This window comes from Monodelphis domestica, chromosome 1 (assembly GCF_027887165.1).
Source record: "Monodelphis domestica isolate mMonDom1 chromosome 1, mMonDom1.pri, whole genome shotgun sequence".
In the NCBI taxonomy this organism is placed as follows: Eukaryota; Metazoa; Chordata; class Mammalia; order Didelphimorphia; family Didelphidae; genus Monodelphis; species Monodelphis domestica.
Window position 1 is genome coordinate 671987248 of NC_077227.1, and position 22593 is coordinate 672009840.

General features: G+C 37.7%; 2 protein-coding genes across 4 annotated transcripts in view; one reads left to right on the top strand and one right to left on the bottom strand.

Annotated features, from left to right (window-relative positions):
* The window catches only part of LOC100011118 (tetratricopeptide repeat protein 39B-like), a 30375-nt gene extending 14664 nt beyond the window's left edge, over window positions 1-15711 (bottom strand). The window contains exon 1 of one of the 2 annotated variants that reach the window (XR_008911153.1): window positions 15390-15711. The gene's annotated coding sequence lies outside the window, so the exon portion shown is untranslated. The remainder of the gene's footprint in view (window positions 1-15389) is intronic. The other variant, XM_001364774.4, reaches the window with a different exon arrangement.
* Window positions 15712-15789: 78 nt separating this feature from the next.
* Window positions 15790-22295, top strand: SRSF7 (serine and arginine rich splicing factor 7). 2 transcript variants are annotated; one of them, XM_007477016.3, is made up of 8 exons: window positions 15790-15994; window positions 17063-17243; window positions 17349-17525; window positions 18408-18482; window positions 18580-18687; window positions 20280-20330; window positions 20919-20954; window positions 21969-22295. In XM_007477016.3, exons 1-8 carry the CDS (start codon window positions 15967-15969, stop codon window positions 22021-22023), a joined length of 711 nt encoding a protein of 236 aa, XP_007477078.1. In that variant the 5' UTR covers window positions 15790-15966; the 3' UTR covers window positions 22024-22295. The 2 variants fall into 2 exon arrangements, with proteins under 2 accessions (XP_007477078.1, XP_001362853.1); XM_001362816.5 differs by having other exon boundaries at window positions 15824-15994; window positions 18580-18678.
* Window positions 22296-22593: the final 298 nt, after the last annotated feature.

The window sequence follows — 22593 nt, forward strand, 5'->3', positions numbered from 1 at the left end:
TGCCTGTTTGTGTTTTTTTTTCCAGTACTTAATATTGTTGTCCATCAATTCTGGAGACATAAACTCAACAGGTACTTTTCTCTCTCTCTCCTTATCTCTAATATTACTCCTTGGACCATTTTTGATCTGCCCTTTCCAGTTCAAAGATCCCCTTCTTTGTTCAAAGATATTTTATTTTCTCAATTACATGTAACAACAATTTTCAACATTTTCCTAAATGATGATTCAATTTGTCTCTCCATCTCCCTGCCCTTTCCCTACCCAAGATGGTAAACAATTTGAAGTGGATTATATATTATCATGCAAAACATACTTCCATATTTATCATTATTAAGAACCTCCTCTTTGGAAGAGAAAATAGAAGTAAAATAAGAAAAAGTCTATCGTCTATCATATTATTGTTGTCTTATCATCTTCTTCAATTTTCTTTATCCCTATATTTTAAAAAATCCTTTAATATTTCTGATATTCCTGACAGTATTCTTTTATTTTGTATTTTCCTTTTTATTATGAACTTGACAAACATCAACAAAAGCAAACATTTCCCTATACAAAGAACAGAAGGCTATATCCACTAGATATGCCTTGATTTTTTTTTGCAAGTTTCTAATTTAATATAGTAGTTTCAACAATGTCTTGTTTGTAGCCTCTTCTGAACTTTCTTATGTTTATTTTTTCAGGGATCTCTTTCCTTCCCTTCCTTTTTCAAAATTATTACTATTGCTTCTCCTCTCCTCAACTTTTCATCTCTCTAAAAAAAATAAAAGCCTTCCCTTATTGGTTGGCTTTCATTTTCAAAGAGGACCAATGACAACATGAGGCTGATGTCTTGACTGGCACGAGTAAGGCAACTTTGTGCAAAATCTTTAACCTTGAATTCTCTTCCAGGGTCATCCAACTCTAGTGAGAGGGCAAAAGTTGAGATGACAGCTGATGGCCTGGGATGCAGTGGATGACAATGGTGTCTTCAATGGCTAACCTCTAAGCTTTCCACAGTGCCTGCTTCAGCTTCCTTCATGGTCACTGGAATGAACCGTTCTCATCTGCTCATTATCCTTTCCTTTATGACAAATAGTTACACAAAACAAATCTGAAAATGCATATCTCATTCTGTACTTCCAGGCTGAAGAGCATGAATCATCATGGATCTTTTGGAACCACTGACTGGTCGTTGCTCTTAATTCTTCTAGTTGTTTTAGTTTATAATGTAGTCCTGGTATAAATGTTCTGGTTCGGTTCACTTTATCAATTAGTACAAATGTAAAGTATGTATTTCTCATATAGGTTATGTGCGTCTGGGGTGTATGGGGTGCTCAGGGAGGGGTAGTATCTCTGGTATAGAGAGCTTGTCGTGCCCTCCTAGAGCAGCTCTCCAGCCTCTGACACCCAGCTCTCACTTGTGGCTCCCAGTAGCTGCTAGCATGCAGCAGCGGCCACACCCTGGGCAACAGCTTCGACAGGCTGGCCAAACCTTGTGAGGGTAGCCATCGGGTCGTCATCGACCCCTGGTGAACCAGGGCTTTGCTCACCCAGCATGTGAAGACTGCTTCGGCTGAACAGACAGAAGAAACCAATAAGAAGGTTCAACGGCTGAGATGGCTATGCAGCAAAGCACTGTGGAGGGCTTAGGGCATGTTGGAGCACAAAAGACAACACGGCCATCCAGTGCAGCTGAGGAAGTCTCCAGGTGTAACGACTTTTCGTGCCACTAGACCCAGGCTTCCAACTCCGAGAGAGTGGGACTGTCTCTGGTGCATCGACTTTTCCACTTAAATCTCCTTCACACACAAGTGCCTTTGTGCACACTCATCTATCATAGTTGAAAACACACAAAGACAATTGTCATCCTCGGTTACCGAGAGACTACTACTATGTGCGTCTAAATGGGTTTGACTAGATGTGACTCATAGAGAAGTGTGAGTAGAAGATGTCTTTCTTCTATTCTGCCCATTTTTCTCTAAGAAAACTTTTGGCAGGAGATTGGGGTCATAAGACCAGCCATTCTGTTCTCCTCAGAGAGGGGTACTGGATAAGAATTACAGCTATCTGTCCCTGGATAAGAATTGTATCTGTCTGGGGGGGGGGGGGGCAGCTGGGTAGCTCAGTGGATTGAGAGCCAGGCCTAGAGACAGGAAGTCCTAGGTTAAAATCTGACCTCAGACACTTCCCAGCTGTGTGACCCTGGGCAAGTCACTTGACCCCCATTACCTAGTCCTTACCACTCTTTTGCCTTGGAGCCTTGGCTCCAAGACGGAAGGTAAGGGTTTAAATTTAAAAAAAAATTGTATCTGTACCTTTTAATACTTTATTAGTCTAGGGAAAATAATTTTTAGGTTCAAACCATTGTCCTAACCATTATTTCTTTAAAAGGAAAGGATAAGATTAGAGATAGAAAGAGAAAGAGAATGAGAGAGAGAGAGAGAGAGAGAGAGAGAGAGAGAGAGACAGAGACAGAGACAGAGACAGAGACAGAGAGACAGAGAGCTAGAAATTCCCCTGAATCCCCTTATTAGTATGGTAAGCTGGGGAAAGGGCCATGCTTCTTCCTTGAGTCTTTTTCCTTCAGGGATCTCTCCCAAAAGAGAAACTGGTGCTGTATGTATTCCCCTTTAAAGCTGGAAACCAGAAGGTAAGATTCTCAACTCTTCTAACTCTCACCACTTATGCTAGCCTCTTATGCTAGCATGGAACATCATATAATAATTCTCCATTTGGGGGCTTAAGCTTCAGTTTACACAAATCTTCCCTGCTTTCTCTGAATTTCATCCCTTTCATCATTTCTTATAGAACAATAACATTCCATTAATTTCATATATTATCATTTGTTCTGTCACTACTCAATTGATGAGAATTTATAATTCTTTGCTACACGAAAAGGTGCTATGATAAATATTTTTCTGCAGATTCTTTCTTTGGTCCCTCTATCACTAAATCAAATATACAGAGTTTGGGGACTTTGGGGCATAGTTCCAAATTGCTTTTTAGAACAAATGGACCACTTCACACCACCAATAGAATTAGCACATCCCTCCTAATACTATTTTTACATGCCAGCTAAGCCTTTGTAGTCTTCCTTGGTTATTCCTTTTGTGTCTTTTGTACATTCCTTTTAAAGAGTCAATTGATGAGTTCCCTGGGTATCCATATCTGTCTCTTTAAAGACAGAATATTCTAATTAGATTATATCATTATATTCTAACTAGAATATGATATTTTAATATCTAGTTCTCTGTCTTCAGGACTTCATTCCTATAGCTTACCATCTCTCCCATCTTACCCTAAAGAATTTTAGTCCATGGAATCCAATATTTTCTCTCTCTGACCCCTTTGAAATCTTTTCTCCAAAATCTAGGGTAAATGCTTTCCTCTCCTCTATCACAAATTCTATAACATAATATTTGTTTAACCTTAAGGTTCCCATCATTTCCAGACCAAGAAACAGGTCCTCCATATTGGCAAAAATCAGATCCTCCCCCCACATTGGCACTTCCTACTTTTGAAGGATGGGTTATCAATAATTTGATAATGAAAAGTTTTAATAGAAATACTGGCATATCTATCATATTTTAAATTTGTTTGCTGACTTTCCAATTTCATCCATGTAAACTCTTCATGTGACCTTGTTTAGTTCAGTTTCATGCAAAGCTTTGTATATATTTTTTTTCATTTTGTATCCTTTTCTCTTTATTTCTCCTTACTATATTGTGAACTACTCATATTGTTTCATTGTTCTCTTCTTCAGTGTTTCACTTAAATTTATCTTCTAAACTAATACTGTCTAAAGATGCTATTTCTGTCTGTTGACAATGATATCAACAAAGTGGGGTTTCTGGGCCTTTTAATTTACAAGTAATGTAGGTTCATACAATACCCTGAAACTAGAATAGTTGTCCCCTAAGAGACACATGTAAATGAAAACCCAAAAGAGCCCAGAAACCACCTTAGCCAGTAAATCTTTTTAGCCAGTAAACACTTGGGTCAAAGTAAAGCTATTTACTGAAATGGCAGGGTATTAACTGTTTTAAAAACATTCCCTACATAAACAAATACACACAGAATTAGTGGGAAGAGTAGACACATATATATAAACCATCCTTGCAGAGGTATACATCTAAGGAATACATGTGGTCAAAGTAACTCAAATCTCCAGAACTGAAGATCCCTGATATCTTTTCTCTTCTTATAGTATTCTTATGCTGTCCCCCTCGGCACAGCATCATTGTTAGGCATGTTGGACATATAGGCTTCCTGTGCTTTCTCCTCTTCGTAGTTCAATTCGGTTCCACATCTGAACTCTCTTCTGAATAGATCCTACTCTACACTGCCTTTGCTGATGAGGAAATCTGAGAAATTTCCTCCTGTCAGCTAAAACCTGGAAAAGCTAGAGGAAAGACAAAGAATGATTCTCCCTTAAGAACTGGGGATTTCATCCATAGTTGGCTCTCTTCTTGATGGCTTTGCACGATTGACTCCTTAGAGCTTTTTTAAGTCACAAATGGTATGATTGATTCTTTAGTCATCTGATGGCTAGCCTTCCTATAAATCTACCAGATAGAATAAGGAACTTCACACATCCTAAAGGATCCCTTAATCATACCTCTCCTTTATGCCACACCATATTTGCAATTGTTTTTATTGTTTATATTTATATATATATTTGTTTATATTTATATAATCAGATTTAATATCATCTCCCAATTTTAGTATTAATAGATTGTCTGCATGCAATAACTTCTCATCTTTTTCCTTTTTTTCTAAAGTGATTTTAATTCTGCTTTTTGCTAGTTAATGGTCTGACAGTATACAGACATCTGATCCTGATATGATTCAACATCAATTCAATATCCACATTAATATAAGACAAAGATTAGCAAGGTGCTTTCCTCAAAATAATTCTGTGAGATAGCTGATAAAAAGTATTAATTCCATTTTACATAGGAAGGAACTAAGGATCTAAGAAGTGATTTGTCCATGATCACAAAACTCAGGTGTCCTGATAACAGATGTAGCATTCTATCCACTGTGCAATGTAACCTCTAATCAGTAACTAAAAGTTTTTTATTTAATTTTTTTGTCATGTTGTTTGGTGCTTGCCATGTTGGGTGCCTCCTGAGTCACTTCTTAAAATAGTGTTCGTGACATATAGGAATAATACTTCTGAACAGGGTTTAAAATATTTTTGCTCTTTCTATTTAACTCTTTACCAGCTTAATGGTTGATAATCAATTTTCTAACATTTTTCACTATTCTCACCTGCCTACATTTGTATTGAAATTGCTAATTATTGTAAATCTTGAAATCTCTCAGACTTGTGAATGTTAAAAAATTTCCACACACACACAAAAAAAAAAATTTCCACATTGAGGAATCCTCCATTGGAACAAATTCCCTACTGGAAAACATTCCCCATTTTGATGTGAGAACTCGCCAGGATCAGAAATGGGAGGACCTCTACTCCACCCGTACTTAAGACTGCTGTAAGGGAGAAAACTCCTTGCTATGGGAGGACCTCTACTCCATCCGTACTTAAGACTGCTTTGGGGGAAAAAACTCCTTGCTAAACAATGAAAGTACTTGGACCCATGCTTATGATGAGGCAAGGACTTCTTTGAGCCATGCCTGTTTTTTAGAATTGATACAATGGGATGCTAGGTACCTAAAAGGGTCGGGCAAGTTTTCTCTTAATGAGATTAGTCGACTCAGCTGTGTTTTCTCTGGTTCAGATTTACTGAGGGGATTAGTCGACTTAGCTGGAATTCAGATGGGCTGTCTTTTAGAAAACATCTACCGTGATTGGTAGATGGAAGAACTTAGGGGAGGTGACATAGGAAAAAAACCCCTATATACGAAAAGGAATCTCTTGAGCATGGGAAGCTTGGAGATCCTTGGATCCTTGAAGGAGATCCTTAGATCCTTTGAGATAGATCCTTTTTGGAGGAGGCCCTTTGAAGATCTTTTGAGAAGAAGTCCCTTGGGAGGCTGACTCTGGCTGGAACTCCCTCTGGGGAGACTCTGTTCCCCAGACATCCTTGCTTTAGACAAACCTTGTGGTGAGTGATAAAAGACTGACTGACTGATCTCTCTCTCTTAAGAATCAGGTCTAGGCCATGTTGGCTTAAGGCCCTTCATACTTATTCCTTTCTTACTCTTTCTCTCTTTCTTTGATTACTCATTGTATTATTAATTAAATTCTCTATAAAACCCAGTTGACTTGGGCATATTCATAATTTGGGAATATATTCCTTGGCAACCACCTTATATTTGATTTAAAAACCAAGACACTGTAGTGAAATGTATTTTCAGCGGTCAAATTTACTCATCCTCTCTTATATCTATCACAATTTATATCTTCCACCATTTTAACTCACTACAGTTTACAACATCAACTATTTTAATTATTACAGTTTAAGACATATACTCTTTTAACTATTACATTATCAATGTATATGCTGACTTGATCTAAAGTCTCTTATCAAGTTCTTTGTAGAGAATCTACCTTTTTATCCTCTACAACAGATATTGGTATATATGGAAGTTAACCTTTTTTTTTTAAGTCTTTTCTTTACATTCATCTTAAATAAGAGACCCAAGCATTCCAAGGCATTCCTTATTATGGCCCATAGAAAACCAATTCTCTATTTGCTTCTCTGAGAACTTGTGAATAATCCTTCCATTTAGCAACAACTTCTTTGTACCTTCTATTTTCAGTTATATCAAGAATATTAACAAATATGTAAGGCATGGCCCAGGCCCTCTCTCCAAGATCCTGTGATCACACAGACTGGCTCTAATCCTGGAAGCCTCAAGAAAAAAGGGCCATTTTTCTTTGGCCTATTATGTCTTTCCAGAATTTATTTTCGAAAATTTTCAAATGTAGTTTGTGTCTAGATTTCCACAGATACAGGAAAAAGGGGTCACCAGTATCCATAAAAGGGCTCAAGGTAACACAAACATATAAAATAGTATCCTACAGAAAGTGAAGATGCAAAGAACTCATAATGACCCATAAACAAAGAAAACATATAAATATAAAGTACTTACAGGACTCAAATAGACTACAGGTAAGATATAGCAAATACACTGACAATAGTTCCCCTTGGGAATTTGGAGTAATCTGTGGGGTAATAACCTAATATTCTGGTGACTCTCTAGATTTCTCACAAGGTCCTACACCACCTCTCCCATATTCACCATACTCTTTGTGGTCTGACCAACCAATTGGAAATCAAATACACTTAGAAAAAGATATACAGAAAACCCCTTTTCCATCAGACCTTTATTATCAGCATGATGCAGTGGAAAGAACATTGAATTTAGAATAAGAGGTCCTGTTTTCAAATCCTCAGTTCCTTCTATAATGAAAGGATTGGTCTAGATATCTTTAAGACTCCTTACAGCTCTAAATCTATGATTCAATGATCTTGTGAACTCACTATAATAGCTGGAGTGACCTGAATGAGTTATGGCTTTAATTAAGTCCCTTACTACTCTCCAGTTTCAGGGGTCACAAAGTAATCACAATGGATGGTTCACGGAATATTCTTTTTTCTCTGTAAGTTCCAAATCATGAACTCTCAATTTTAGGGTTACTGTTGAGGCAACCTCCAAGCCAAATCTTCCCTCTTCTGCTAGAAGAAATCATCTTTCCTAGGGAATTTATAAGTTTGGATTCAAGAATATTATCCTTGAATCCTCCTCTTGGGTCATATGAATAAAACATATATAATTCTATCATCAATTAATCAACAATTATTTATTAAGTACCAGCATTGTGCTAGACACTGGGGACAAAAAGACAAAGATAAAACAGCCATGTGCTTCTAAAAGAAGTTTATGCTGTTGCTGCACCAATTACTCCCATCTTTTAGGCAAAGAAAACTCACTATTAGTGATCCTCTTGAGCTGAATAGTTAAGCTTTGGATATTTGTAATTCTTATGGGCTTCTTTACTTCAAAAGAGCCATTAAGAGATCCTGTGGGGAGGTTATATGGGATGCTAGGTTCTCCTCCCCTATCCCCAAAAGAAATTCAAGTCTGTTCAGCTTTATTCTGTCCTGTCTTCTCATTAGGGAAAGGACAATGTCTGAGCTGATCTACTGATTTATTTTTATAGGCTAACACAAAAGGATGGCTTCTGCCATGAAGATCCAATCTTCCAAAAGCTCTAGCTAATTTAATTATACTGAAGAGAAACCCAGTTGCTGAAAACCAAACAGCAGCTGACATTGTCCTCTTAACAAGGTGCCAATAGGCATGTCCATATTCTATAAAGAAACAAATTCATTCATTTAACACATGAGAAAACTCTCCTGATCCAATGCCCTTTACCTTGATAGTGATGTGATTTAGTCCCTCCCATAGTAAGCCAATTTGTTGATCATTGGACAAGGATTTCACATTGTTATCAAATTAAATTAACATCTAGCATAAGACAACATAAAAACTATGATTCTTTGTACTCTCAGTCTCCATTTGCACCATTTTGCTACCCGTTCTACAGAATCAATAGGAGGAAGGACCACTTTGTATTTTTTGTTTGCTTGTTTTGTTTTGTGGGTCTCCATAGCCAAAGCATCCATCATCCAATGATGTCTTTTTAGGTAGCCAGGCTAGTTTTTAGACAACAGGCACAGTCTCATTGGAACCATACTTGTACCTTTTACAACTTGCTAGAACTTGCCTGGAGGCTTTTGGAAACAGTATGGTAGAGGGAAAAACACAAGCAGGCAAGAAATCCAGTTTGGAGACCATTATAATAATACAAGTGAGAGGTAACAAAAGCCTGAACCAGGATGATAACAGTGAAAGCAGAAAGTCAGGGAAGGAATTATGAAAGATATAATTCCTGAAATGAAAGACAAAATAGGTCTTGGCAACTGATTAACTTGTAAGGTACCCTACATAAAGCAGTCACTTATTGCAAATTGCTTTGTTGAAGTGAGTTAAAATCAACATGGAGGATCTGGGAGAGGGAAGAGTAAAAATAAAGAAAATATATTAAACTTGGGTGACTGGAACAATAATGGTGCTAAGGAGGCAAAAGTTTTGGTGAAGATAAATTGAATTGTGGACATGTTGAATTTGAAGTGACAGGGCATTCAGGTGTAAATATTCAGCATATATTGGAAAACAGCGACTGGAACTCTGTAGAGATATAGTATAGACTTTTAGAAGTCATCTAAATAGAGAAGATAATAAAAAATTATATACCTGAAAGTGATGAATTCTGTCTCTTTGCCTTTATCCATTTTATTTCCTGGACTTTATTACTTCTTCAGTGTTGGAATACATTTCTTATCTTAAAATCTCTTTAAATCCTCCCATTTTACAAGGCACTAGTTCAAATGTTTTCCTTAATCCATTCAATTAAAGTGATGTCTCCTTCCTCTGATTCTCATTGTACTTTAATTGTCCTATACACTTGCTACATTCTTATTTTGCTCGACTATACATATTTGCTAAAAAAGTTGGGTTTTTCTTTCCCTGGGAAAAATGAGAGGGAAAGAAGATTTTTTTTGTTTATGGAAGGAAAGTTGAATTAAGTTTAAAAAAAGGATAGATTAGAAGGAGTGAGGAATAGGGAGAAGAGGAATGATAAGTGATTATGGTACAAAAGGAGAATGTTAAGAGTTTCTACTTAAATAAATGAAACACTATGAGATTTAATTTGTGAATTATATGTGGCCACAGTAGAATAAAAGTGCAGGTCAAGAGATTTGAGGAGGCTGAGAAACTGGAAGGTTTAAGGAAGCATCTATGGAGACATCAGAGTCTCCTAATAAAAGGGAAGAAATTGGAGAGAAGATAGTGAGCCAGGTATTGAACTTGAAAAAGGAGGGAGAATGACTTGGAGAGTTAGGGATATACAAGAGCCATCATAATTGAAATCAGCTGGAAAATTTTTATTGGGAGGACTTCAAAAGAGAAAAGGCTGAAGAATGTATAGAGTCTAGAAGTGCCATGGAGGAGCAAGGAGTATTCTAATAGAGTATGACAGCACCAAGAGAAAACTTGCAGATGAGATAAATATATAGGACATTTCCCATAGGAGCTCTGAGAAGCTCTTTTCCTAATGGGCAGTACAAGGAGACAGCAAATGGCAGTAACTGGAACAGGGTTTTGGGGAAAGATGAAAGTAGACACTTATAATCAGTCTAGAAATGAACTCCACCTTCAATCATCATTGAAGCCAAGTGCTAGCGATTTAGGGTACATATTCCTCTTTTGTGCTTTCTCCTTTTGTGGCTGACTTTGATATTTATTTTAGTGTCATTTAAATTCTGTAAAAAATGCTGAGGGACCTGGGTGGGGGAAGTCCACAATTCCAATTTTCTCTATCTCAGCAACACTTTAGGAATGTTTTACTCTCTGTCTTTATATAGCCTGACCTTGACGCCTGGGATACACTATCTCTTCTACTTCATCTCGGTTAAGCTCTCATTTTCTGGGAGCATCTCTGATATGACATCTCTTTCCTAATCCCCCCAGTTCTTAGTGCTCTTCCCTTCCTCAAATTATGCTTATTTACTTGGTTGTTTGAATGTTATATCCCTCAGGAGAATATAAACTCCTTGGAGTAGAAACTGTTTTTTGTTTTTGTAGCACAAGTCCCTAGCACAATCTAATCAGTCAGCATTAAGGGTCTACTATGTTGTAGGTGCTTAAACACTTTGTTAAAAAGAACTTAATTGCTGTGGGAATCATAAAAGGACTAGTATCGTTGTGGCTTTGGATGTGTGCCAGAGGAGAAGGAGTTTTGTAAGCAAAATCTAACTGCATTTTAGGAGATGAGACATTCTTTTTGTCTCCTCTGTTTCCCTAAGAAATCCACTCTAGGCCAACGCACCCTGATCTGTCCTACAATTGGGAAAGCTATGTTTCCCAGCATCAGTAATTGTAGCTACATAAGTTATAAAATCTAATATGAGAAAAGTTGCTTTTTTTCACAATATGGAAGAAAATAAAAGACATATAAGAGGTATTATTACCCTGTGCATATTTCACTTTGTCTCCAGGGATGAAAGGTTAATTATGAACAGTGCTTCATTACTAAATTTTCTGAACTTTGCAGGCTACAAGATAATTTAATGTGCACACAAAATTCTGGTATGTGTTCTTCTTTTGTAATGTATTTAAAGACCAAATGTCATCATAATCTAAATACCAGATCTAAGGTACTTCAGTGATCTCCAATAAGGATGTATTTACTGATGCTTGAAAGAATTGCTTTCTGAAATAATAAAACTTTTTACTAGGAAAGCAAACAGATGACAACAATGTTTAGATGGGTATACATTTCAATGACTTTTGTTCCCAGAGAATTAACATATTATATACCTTCTTTGTGGTTTCATCTATGTGTTATTAATCAAAGTGCTTTGGTAGAAAAAGAATAAATTGAAAGATAGTGTTGGCTAGCAAAGATAATCATCACTTAATTTAAAAAACTTAAAATTATGCAATTTCAGAGATGAAAGGAACCATAAAGAACAACCCAAAATACTTATTTTTATTTATAGAGTATAATCAGGTTGCTAATTCAAATCCTGATCTGGGAAAATTTATCTTTTTCTTTAGACAAACTATAAAAGTCTTAACATGTAGGTCTATTTTTATTTGAATTCATATTCTTGGTAAAATAAAGGGTGTAGCCAAGTGTCCTCATGATTTTTTTTTCTATTGGGGGAATAAATTAATCTTTTTTTTTTTTTAACTAGAAGATTCAACTTGTAAATTGTGTCTCACAGGTAGTATATACTTTATGAGTTGTCACCAGGGCTAACCTCCCCTATGTGTAGATGTGCCTCAGAGATCTGTCCTGACCTTTGTCCACTCAGTGAACTTAACATTTCCCCCTCTAAACCTATTCCTCTATCCTCTTGACTCTTATTTCTGAGAGTCTACCAACATCCTTCCAATTACTCAGGTTTGAAATCTAGGAATTGTCCTTGACCTTTCCCTTACATCTTCCCAGGACAAAGCTCAGAGAGCCTTATGATGGATTTAGAGTTAGAAAGGACTTTCAAGGTCATGTAGTCTAAACCCCACATTTTAGGGATAAAGAAATTGAAACCCAAAGAGATTAAGTAATGTGCCAGAAGTACTAGACAATAAGTAGCAGAGTCAAAATTTGAATCTTTCTTTTCTGTCCCTAGATTCAGTGTTCTTTCCACTACTACATAGTAGGTACTTTATGACTAGAGTATGAATTGAATTTGAACAAAGGCTACCCACAGTATTAGAAAACAAAAACGAGAAATTATTGTGAATTTTAGAGTCCAAAAGAATCATCATGGTTCATTCTGTGTAGATAATATTCATTCTTAATTGAGATTTTAAATTTTGATATATTTTTTCATGAGGAGTGCTCAGCATGCTAAATCACCCATACTCTTAACTAATTCCTCATTAAAAAAAACATAATTAAAGGCATTTGTGAGATAAGGGAATTTGGTTTAGATCAATGGTCACAAACAGTTTTTCTCTGTTGGAATCCAACTGGCTCCTACAACAAACCCTTGCCTCATTAACATCATATTGCATCCTTAGTTCAGAATCTATCCAAATGGATCCTTTAACCTTTAGGGTATTTGTACATGAACATAATCCTAAAAGGTTTTATTTGTGGTCAAAAGTGTATTATAAGAGGCACTAAATATGAAACAAATGTATTTATATTGCAACTCAAATGAAGTTCTTTCTCATCTGGGAAAGTAGTTAAGAAAACATAGCATAAAGCACTGTAACTGGACTGGAAACCTGAATCTGGAAAATTTTTGGTTGGATGTTGAGAAACAGTTGGGTAGGAAGATGTCAGGAATTTTTAATTATATGGGAAAATTGTGGTGTGTTATAAGTATTAGTATTAATTGGAAAATGTCTGTATAATGATTAAATTGTCTTAAACTACTAGATGGTTCATAAGCAAAATCTAACAATGCAATGCAAATTTCTTATTAATTTCAAAATAAGTAACATTATAAAGATTTAACAAAAAATGGCAAGTTTTCCTACCATACAGATCATTCTATGAGCAGGAAATATTTGGACAGAGCAATCAGGAAGATATTGGATTTTGGGGAAACTTTTGAATTTGGAGTTATTTTGGCTCTAATTACCATGCTTATGATTTTTTCAGGTGTTTTTTTAAATTATATGTTGGATTTTTAATTTCTTGTTATTGGCAGGTTTAGCCTTTTTTTTTTTAAGGAGAAGAATACTTACAAATAATTTTCTTCAGGTATATCATTAGTTCTAGTTGCATTACAAATAAGGAAAATTAGGTGAAAGAGAACTCCTATTAATAGCAGTGGAATTGGGTTCTGACTCCACCCAAATCTAGTGTTTTCTCCACTTTTCCATTCTTGAGACTGAGTTAAAAAGTGCTGCTATAATTCCCTTTAGGGGATTTTATTGCTGCTTTAATTCCCATTAGGGAATTAAATGTTGGCTGAATCTGTTTAAAATATGAATAAAATGTGACTTCTCCTCTAAACTTGTTAACTCAACTTTTTAAAGGAAGTGTGAGTTAATCAAATGTTTAAATATCTTTCATTTGAAAACTCCCAAGTGGAAAACATTCATTTCTAGCCCTGGGACCTGAAAACAAATTTTTATTTGGTTTTTAATGTTTTCACCATTAAAATGAAACTATCTTGATTTAGAAGTGAAATTAAAATATAGAAAGAAATATTTTCTTTCCTGTTCCACCCTACAATATTAATTTTTAGTAATTTTTTTTTCCCCAGAGGTGCAAAGGAGGACTTAGGCTACCTAATTCTTACTATGTCCAAATTAAGGAAATTTAAGAAAATTTCTACAAATATTAGATTAATCCTTACCAAAACTTCATTAAATAGGCAAATTAAAAAACAAACTCTTAAGTCTACATGAAAATAAATACAATCTAAATCCTAAAGTCTACTAAGAGGCTCAGATTGTCAGGTTTTCACTTCTTGATAATTTTTTAGCTAAATAAATGATCCTTGCTCAAGATTAGCTTTTTTCTTGTATTCTAAACCCTTCAGAACCTTTCTCATACACCCAGAGGTCATACCAGGCAAGATAATTGACTTAAGAAATGTTTTTATTCTATCTTGTGGAATAATTCTAGCCCTTCAACTAGTGAGATTTTTTTTACTGGGGAGAAGTGGTGAGGTTGGATATCCAGGAATATCAAGTATCATACCTAGTACAGGTGGCTAGTAAAGAGAAATTGAATCTGCACTTTAATTGCTGCCCTGTGAAGATGTTCCTTAGTAGTTTTTTATGTGTATGTCTTCACAGATGGCTTGATTATAAGCAATCAGGAAAAAGAGCATAGCATAGTTTTAGTAATGTTTGTATCTCCTTCCTTCTTTCTAAAGTCAGATTCAGTGTTCTATATATTGTAGATCCTTAATAATGTAATGTTATATATGTTCATTTTAGAACCACATTTTAGAAATCTACATTTTAGTTCCTGGAATCCTCCACGTGGGAGGGTTTAATTTATCAGTGATTGATAAGCGTGACCAAATTGAGGGAAAGTTCTTGGGATCATATGAGAAGCAGTTAAAGAACTGGGAATAGTTTAGCCTGGTGAAGAAAAAGCCTCGGATTAGTTTAGGAGATCTGTGAACTTGGACATGGAGAGGGTATTACATCTTTATTTCAATATACTTAATTTCCCTTGTAATTCTATGTATTTTATTTTATGCATTTTAAAACGTTATTCTGAGAAGGGGTCCATAGGTTTCACCAGAAAACTAAAGAGGTCCAGGAAACAAAACGTTAAGAATCTCTGCCTCAGGGGTAACAAAGTCTTAGATTAGATTTGTTCTGCTTGGCTCCAGAGAGCAAACATAAGTGTAATGAGTAAAGAAGAAATTGCAAACAGGTTAAATCTTGAGGGAAGAAATAAGATCGATGCGATGGAGTTGGCAGAGGTAAGTTTAGAGAAGAAACAGGAGCACTGAATAGAGGTTGCAGACACATAAATTTGGAGGGAAAAACAGGAGCAATGGCTAGAGATTACAGACACATTTGGAACGAAGAGATAGGTGCAGTGAGAAGAAGGAGCTCCCTAACAAGGTCATCCAAAAAGGGAAACGTACAATTTTGGATTTGGAAGAGATTTAGCATCCAAATAAATTCTAACCCATTGAGCTGCCTCTGGAGCTAGTGGATATGCCATTTCTCACTCTCAGCAAAGGAGGGGATGTTCTGGTTCAAATTCAGTAAGGCTCGAGGCCCTTTGCTGGGCTTTCCAGCTCCGACATTTGGCCCGGTCTTCTGACCCTGTACAAGGAGGGGCTCGGGGGTCATTCCTCCCCGTCCAAGCCCCCTCCTTAGGGCTGCCGGGGTGCAAGAAGGTGGGGAATGGGGTGGGGGGCCGGTCTCCTCCTCACCCTGGGTCAGACTCTTGACTCATCGATTGATCGATGACCTCTTCCGAGGCCCGCATTCGATCCGATCCCAGCACAGCGGCGGAAATAGTCTCAGCAGCTACGCTATACCGCCTCAACCTTGAAACATGACCAAAGCACCAAGGGCTGCTGAGGGGTCGGGGAGAGGAAAGGGAAAGGAAGGGAAGGAAAGGAAGGGAAGGGAAAGGAGGATGGCGGGAGGAGGGCTGGGCAGGAAAGGGCGAGGAAAGCTCAGACTGGAGGCGGGGCAAGCGCAGGCGAGCCCAGCGTTCCCATGACAACGAATTCCTCCGCCGCTAGGCATTTTTTACCCCCACACCCCGTGGCGTGCCGACTCCTTCCGTATTCGCTTCGCGACCGTTTCCGCCCCGCGCCTTTGTGCCGCGCGTGATGACGAAATGACGCATGCGTACGGCCAAGGAGGAGGGGCCCGGATATATAAATTCAATCCCTGAGCGCTGAGAACCCGGGAGTTGCTCGAACCGCCGATTGGAGGCAGGTAGTTCCTTGACTGAGACTAGGTTACTGCGGAGTGCTGCGAGCACATAGGCCGGACGCCATGTCGCGCTACGGGCGGTATGGAGGAGGTAAGAGGCTGGAGAAGGAAACAAGGCAGCGGGATGGGACGGATCATGGGCTAGGCAGTGGAACCCAAGGCGGTTGGGAGACGGTTGTTCCGCGTGCGTAATGGCGGACCTCGTCTTGGCGCCACACGGAGCCATAGTGGGGGTGGGGGAAGGGGGACGGGCGAGGAGCGGAGCAGTCGAAGCAAAGCATTCCAGCGCTGGCCACTACTTGTAGGAAGGGCCTTTGGTCCCGCGTTCTCAGATGGTGGGCGGGCCGGCTGCAGCGAACCCTTCTTCCTGGCCTTCCCCAGCTGCTTCCCCCCTTTTCGCGCCGTTGGCGGCGGGAGAAGGTGGCTGCCATTTTGCGCACGTTGCCCCTTGCGGTGGCGCAGGTCCTGGGACCTTTATTTCCCCCCAACCCCTGGTAGCCCCCTGCTTGCAGCCCAGGCCGTGTTAGGGCTCCTGGGGAGGGAAGGTAGGCGGACGGGCGAGCGAGCGAGCGTGCGTGCGTGCGGTGCGCGCGACGACTTCTGAGCGCCAGCAGCAGCCGCTGCCTGAGATTGCGGTGCGATAGTTGGGGGAGGGGGAGTGAAGATTTTGGCCAGGAGGTGGTCTTTCTCCCAAATCTTGTTTGTGGCTCTGTCCAAAAGAGACCCTACCTTGTCAGAAACACACCCGGGTTTAGCTCCCACCCTGTACCTGACTTGTGAGTGCCCCGGGGCCTCCTGCCAGTTTAGGGCCTGCTGTGGCCCTTGCCCCCGAGAGTGGGTTAAAGCTCCCATTCCCTTGCTCTGGGCTGAAGGTGGGTGGAGCTCTGGGAGCTGAAGGCCCCTCCCTACCTTTGTGCGAGAGTTTGGAGCTTGAGCGATTGTGGTTCAGGGAAGTAACGAACACAATTATTTGTTGACCTATTTGAAGTCGTAAAGTTTAAAGAAAAATTTTAAAATGATTTACAAGCAACTTAAAAATTCAAAATCTGTTTTGCCACCCTGCTTATCATGTCCCCTTTTGCCATTAGGATATGACTGACTTTAAATTGAGTTAACGTCTTCTGCCTAATGTGGAATCTTTTTTGTTTCCTTTTAACAGAGACCAAAGTATATGTTGGCAATCTGGGAACTGGTGCTGGCAAAGGAGAATTAGAAAGAGCGTTTAGTTATTATGGTCCTTTAAGAACTGTATGGATTGCCAGAAATCCTCCAGGATTTGCTTTTGTGGAATTTGAAGATCCAAGAGATGCAGAAGATGCAGTTCGAGGACTTGATGGAAAGTATGTATAAAATTTTAGTATCTTAGAGTTTTTTATTGGTCTGAACAATAAACATAATAGGATATACTTGTATATTCTTAATACAGTATATACCCGGTTTTACAGGGTGATTTGTGGCTCTCGGGTAAGAGTCGAATTGTCAACAGGCATGCCCCGAAGATCTAGATATGATAGACCACCTGCACGGAGGCCATTTGATCCTAATGACAGATGTTATGAGTGTGGAGAGAAAGGTCATTATGCTTATGATTGTCATCGCTACAGCCGAAGAAGGAGAAGCAGGTATTTATTTGGAAAAAAAGGAGCGGTTGGTATAACGGTTAATCATGTAATTCTTTTGTTAGCCAAGAAGAAAATACTATTTTTTTCTATAAACTTTTTATGTGTTAATTGTCAGGTGTATTTTACAGTTTGTGTTTAATTTTAAAAATGTTAATATATTAATAATCAACCTGGTCAAAACCTTTCAGGTTTCTTCGTTTGAGTCAGTCGCCTTGATTCAGAATGTCACGAGCCTTAAGATATCATGCTGAGGCGCCTTGCAAATCCGACAATTAAGATCCTCCTAGACCTTGAGGTGATCAGCATAAGAGGCCAGATCCCCTCGAGCCATCTACACCTAGCTTCACTTTATTCTTTAAAGGGCAGAAAATTTGAGACGGTGATCGCCGTAACAGTAAATTTGGCTTTCAATTGGGGCCCCCCTCCGGTTTAGAAAGAGGAACACCAGATTGACCACATTCCCACCTAGAAAAATCTTCTTGCGTCAATCAAGCCTCACCTGGCTCATTTGGCTGTCAGTTTGATCGTCGTTAGATTGAAGAAAACTTCTAGATGCAGCGATCGGCTATAGATACTTCTAGATCGTCTAGATCTGCTAGACCTTGGGCCAAAGAGGGTCGACCTGCAAACTTGCAAGGTTTATTTTAAATACACATTATAGTGTTTTATATTATGTAATTCTAAAATGTAATTCAGCTTTTAACAAATCTTTTCTAGGTAGTAAAAAAAATACTCGACAATTAATAGGCCCTGAGTTTATTTCCAACTGACAGACACTGTTTTAAATAGTTGTCTGAAATTTGATTTCAGCAAAGGTACACAAACATTAGTAAAAAGTGGATTTTTTAAATCTAACATTTGTTTTCTCTGACTTGAAAATAGGTCACGATCTCGATCTCACTCAAGGTCCAGAGGTAGGAGGTATTCTCGCTCACGGAGCAGGAGCCGTGGTAGGAGGTAGGTCCTTGTTTTTTGTTTTTCTCAAAAAAAATTGTCTTATGAAGACAAATGTTTATTTCCTAAAGTGATTAATCTAACAATTCCTCCTTTATAGGTCAAGATCTGCATCTCCTCGAAGGTCAAGATCAGCATCTCTCCGTAGATCTAGGTCTGCTTCGATCCGATCTCGATCTGGTTCTTTAAAAAGATCGAGGTATTTCCAGTATGTTGAATTTTCTTATGTTTAACTAGATATACACTGTGTATGTCCTTAGAGGATTTTAAATTACCTCCATCTTGCTTGATCTTGTTTTTTCTTTTTTAAATTCAGAGGTAGTAATAGGATCATAGATTTGGAATTGGAACTTTAGAACTTAAAGAATCATCCAGACCTTGCAGCAGAGCCAACAGTTGAATTTAGGGTTATCATAATTTCAAATTCAAATTAATTTCAGTGTACTCTACCACTTTCTGTCCTTTACTGGGGAGGTTTGATATCCCTGAGTGCCTGGCTGCCATGTGTCCCCCCCACCTCTACCCCCACCCCCCCCATGGAGAACTCTGATTTTATTGACACAGAATTTTAAAATGATGAAATTGCCAAAGCTTGGTCAGTCTTGTACGTTAGCCTCAGTTCCTTGGAAACCCAAGAGGCTCTAGGATTATATAGCTCATTCTCTGAACTTGGGTCTTCTGTAATTTTTCGTGGTCATTTTTAATGATAATAACCATACTTTCTTGCTGAGCTTTGTACTTGTTTCAATTTTCCTCTCCCCACACACTTCTAAGTTGAGTTATATTAGTATCATACCCCCAGCAAGAGATACTTTTCTGCCACCAGACAACATGCACAAATAAGAAAAAAAGAGAAAATGGCCAAGTTCATTTGAAAACCTGAAGAGAAAAAAGTGTTCTCTAATCAGCAGAATAAGAGCTGAAGTTTGTCATACAAAGGCTAGTTAATAGTGGGCATTTTGGAGGACATGGCTCAGGAAAGAATAGACTGAGAAATCTATGAAGGCAGTATTGATAGTACATTGAGTTTTTAGTCAGGTGACTTTTTAGTTTTGCTTTTTTTTTTTAATCCTTTCTGTCTTGGGATCAATAGATTCCAAGGCAGAAGAGTGGTAAGAGCTAATCACTGAGTGTTACAAAAAGTGACTTTCCCAGGGTCACATAGCTTGGAAGTGTCTGGGGCCAGATTTGAAGCAAAGACCTTCAGTTTCTGGGCCTAGCTCAAACCACTGTGCCACCTGACTGCCCCCATATTTTGATTCCTAACTACCATTTTAATGCCTTTCTGACCTAGGCTATTCTGTAAGATTGTGGTTTTTAAAGTTTTTAAATGACTGGAAAATTGGGGCTTCTACTTTCAGCAGAGATTCTTAATCTGGATGCCAGGGTTTTCTAAGTATTCTGATAATCATGTTCATTCTGTAATCTACAAACTGACAATTTAGCCATGTGTGAAGCAACTGGTTTTCCCAATATGGTTTTCTCAGTAGTGCATTGCATTTAGGCACTCTATAGTCATATTATGTTTTAAATGACTAGGCTTTGTAAGGGGAACTTGCCTTGTAGATTTGGGTTAAGACATACTGTCCGTGTAGGTTATCCCTATTTTGAAGATTTCTTGGGCATGTTAAAATCTGTTGTTGTTTTTTTTTAAGACGGGGTGAAAATGTTACTTTAAGATGTTAAGACTTTTTTTTTTTACCATCTCCAAATTAGAACTGTTTTTAATTTCCTCACAAGTGCCAGGAAAACTAATAATAGTATTATTAACCTTTTTTTTTTTTAATCCCCTCTGCCAAGATCATCCCGTTCCAGATCCAGATCCAGGTCTCTCTCAAGACCAAGAAGCAGGTAGGGTAAATTAATAATACAGTTCCCTTTTTTCAAATATAACTCCAAACATCAGAGTGCTCAAGTGATGAAATTTTATATTCCTTGAAGACTCGGGAGTTAAAATGAAAAATCAGAAGTTTTGGTACCTTACCAAATGCTCGAATGGATTATTCCAGATTCGAAGGATATTAACAGAATTTTTCAAGTATGCCACCGCATAAAAATGATTCATGATTTCTCTTGGGTCTGAATACTTTTTTGATTCTGTATTCTAAATCATCGTTAAAAGTTCTAGTTGCAATAAGTGGTCATGTTGGGGAAATGCCTACATTTTTATTCTATGCTAAAATAAATTGGGAATGTTATAAGTTGACAAAATAAAGTTTTAGTTATCACTTCTAAATTAGTTTGAAGTTGCTAACCACTCCTTAACTTGGTCTGAGCCCTAGTTTCTTAACCTCATGGCCATCAGTTCCAGAGCCTTATATATGCCATGATGGACTTAGTCCATTAATGGTCACTTCCAGTATACTTATTCATGACATGTTATTAGAAAAGAACTAGTAAGTATCCTTTTTCTGAATAAAATTTCTCATGTTTTGACAGCCGATCAAAGTCCAGATCACCATCTCCAAAGAGAAGGTAAGTTGAATTTTATTTTGCAGACAAATGCCTCATGCTACCTGTCATATCTGATGTTTTTAGTGTTTTATAAGAGGTTTTCTTAATGATTTGCAGTCCTTGAGCTCTTCGGAGAACCAGTGCTATATACAGTTTATATATACCTATAAGGTTCTAGATACAGTAAAAAAATTTTAATTAAAAATTGAACTTGATGGCCTGGAGACTGGAGAATCCTGTGTTCAAATCTGGCTTCAGTCACTTCCTCGCTGTGTGACTATGGGCTGACTTATCCCCAATTGCCTAGCCCTTACCGCTCTTCTTTCTGGGACCTGATACTTGGTATCAATTCTAAGACAGAAGGTAAGGGTGTTTTTTTTTTTAATGGTTTAATGATTTTATCGCTGGGGCTTGATTAGTGCAAATAATGAACCCCCAGAAATGGCCACATTTGAATTAATATACTTATAACTTCAAATAGTATATGCAAGGGATTAATAACAGGCAAGTTTCATATATAACAAGTAATATTGATGGAATGGAAATGTGTAAATTTAGTCTTCTGAGTCAATTTTGACTACTATCCTACTTCATGGTATGTGGATAGATCAGACAAAATTAAGAACCATGTAAAAGAAAGATTGATGAGGTTAAAAAGAAACTTCAATAATTAATGGAATAATATAGTTTTGGCTAATTTACAAAAATTAACTTAAATAGGATTCTAGTCACCTGCTAATAGAACTTAAATAAAGGTAATCTAACAACCAGTCCTGTAATATGACAAGATAAGTACCAATTTACTAATCTTGTCATAGAATTTTTAAAGTTTATATCATCTTAGAATTTCTCAGTATTCATTTTTTAAAGCCTATGTACTATATCTTATCTATATTAAACATAGCACAAAAGATAATAGACTTATTAGACCAATATTTTTAGCTCGAAAGAAAATGGGGGTGGGGTGAATTATAGGAGTATTTTGTTGGTGTTGTCTTGATAAGCTCAATAATTAAAACTTTTCCTTTATTTTAGCCGCTCACCTTCTGGAAGTCCTCGTAGAAGTGCGAGTCCTGAAAGAATGGACTGAAATGAAAAAAAATTCACCTTTTAGGAAGAAAGTTATTTTGTTTACATTATTATAAGGGATTTTGTGATGTCTGTTCAATGTAAGTGTAACCTAGAAGGCTATTTGAACCATCTAATAATCAGAATGGATCTGGATATTTTAAGAGCTCTGTAAATTTACATCCGTAGAGTAGTGTAAATTTTTTTTTGTTGTATGTATTAACATCTTATGATCTGAAAATGGGATTTTTTTTTATTGGCACATTTAAGAATAAAAATGTGTTTCTAACTAGACTTCTGATTTGTGGTCACTACTGTTAAAATTAAGCTTGGGCAAGTCTCAAGCATAGAGAGCTTGTTAGGCCTGTTCAGGGTCAGTATCTGGATATGGCTAGAAGGTGATAAATGGTCAAGTTTAATGCACTCATGAAATCTTTCATTTGGATAGTTTTTTAACTGTCATTTGGGGCATTGAAAACTTAACTTTTCATAGTAGATACATTTGAAAGTTATGTTTTAGAGAGCTGAGGAAACGTAATTTTTCTTAAAACTGCCTGTCATCTGTGGCAGAATCTTAAATTCTAGGTTATCA

Coding starts and splice junctions, on each gene's coding strand:
- SRSF7 (XM_007477016.3), top strand. CDS start 15,967: ATGTCGCGCTACGGGCGGTATGGAGGAG. Junction 17,526..18,407: donor AGCCGAAGAAGGAGAAGCAG/GTATTTATTTGG, acceptor ACTTGAAAATAG/GTCACGATCTCGATCTCACT. Junction 18,688..20,279: donor AAAAGATCGAGGTATTTCCA/GTATGTTGAATT, acceptor CCCTCTGCCAAG/ATCATCCCGTTCCAGATCCA.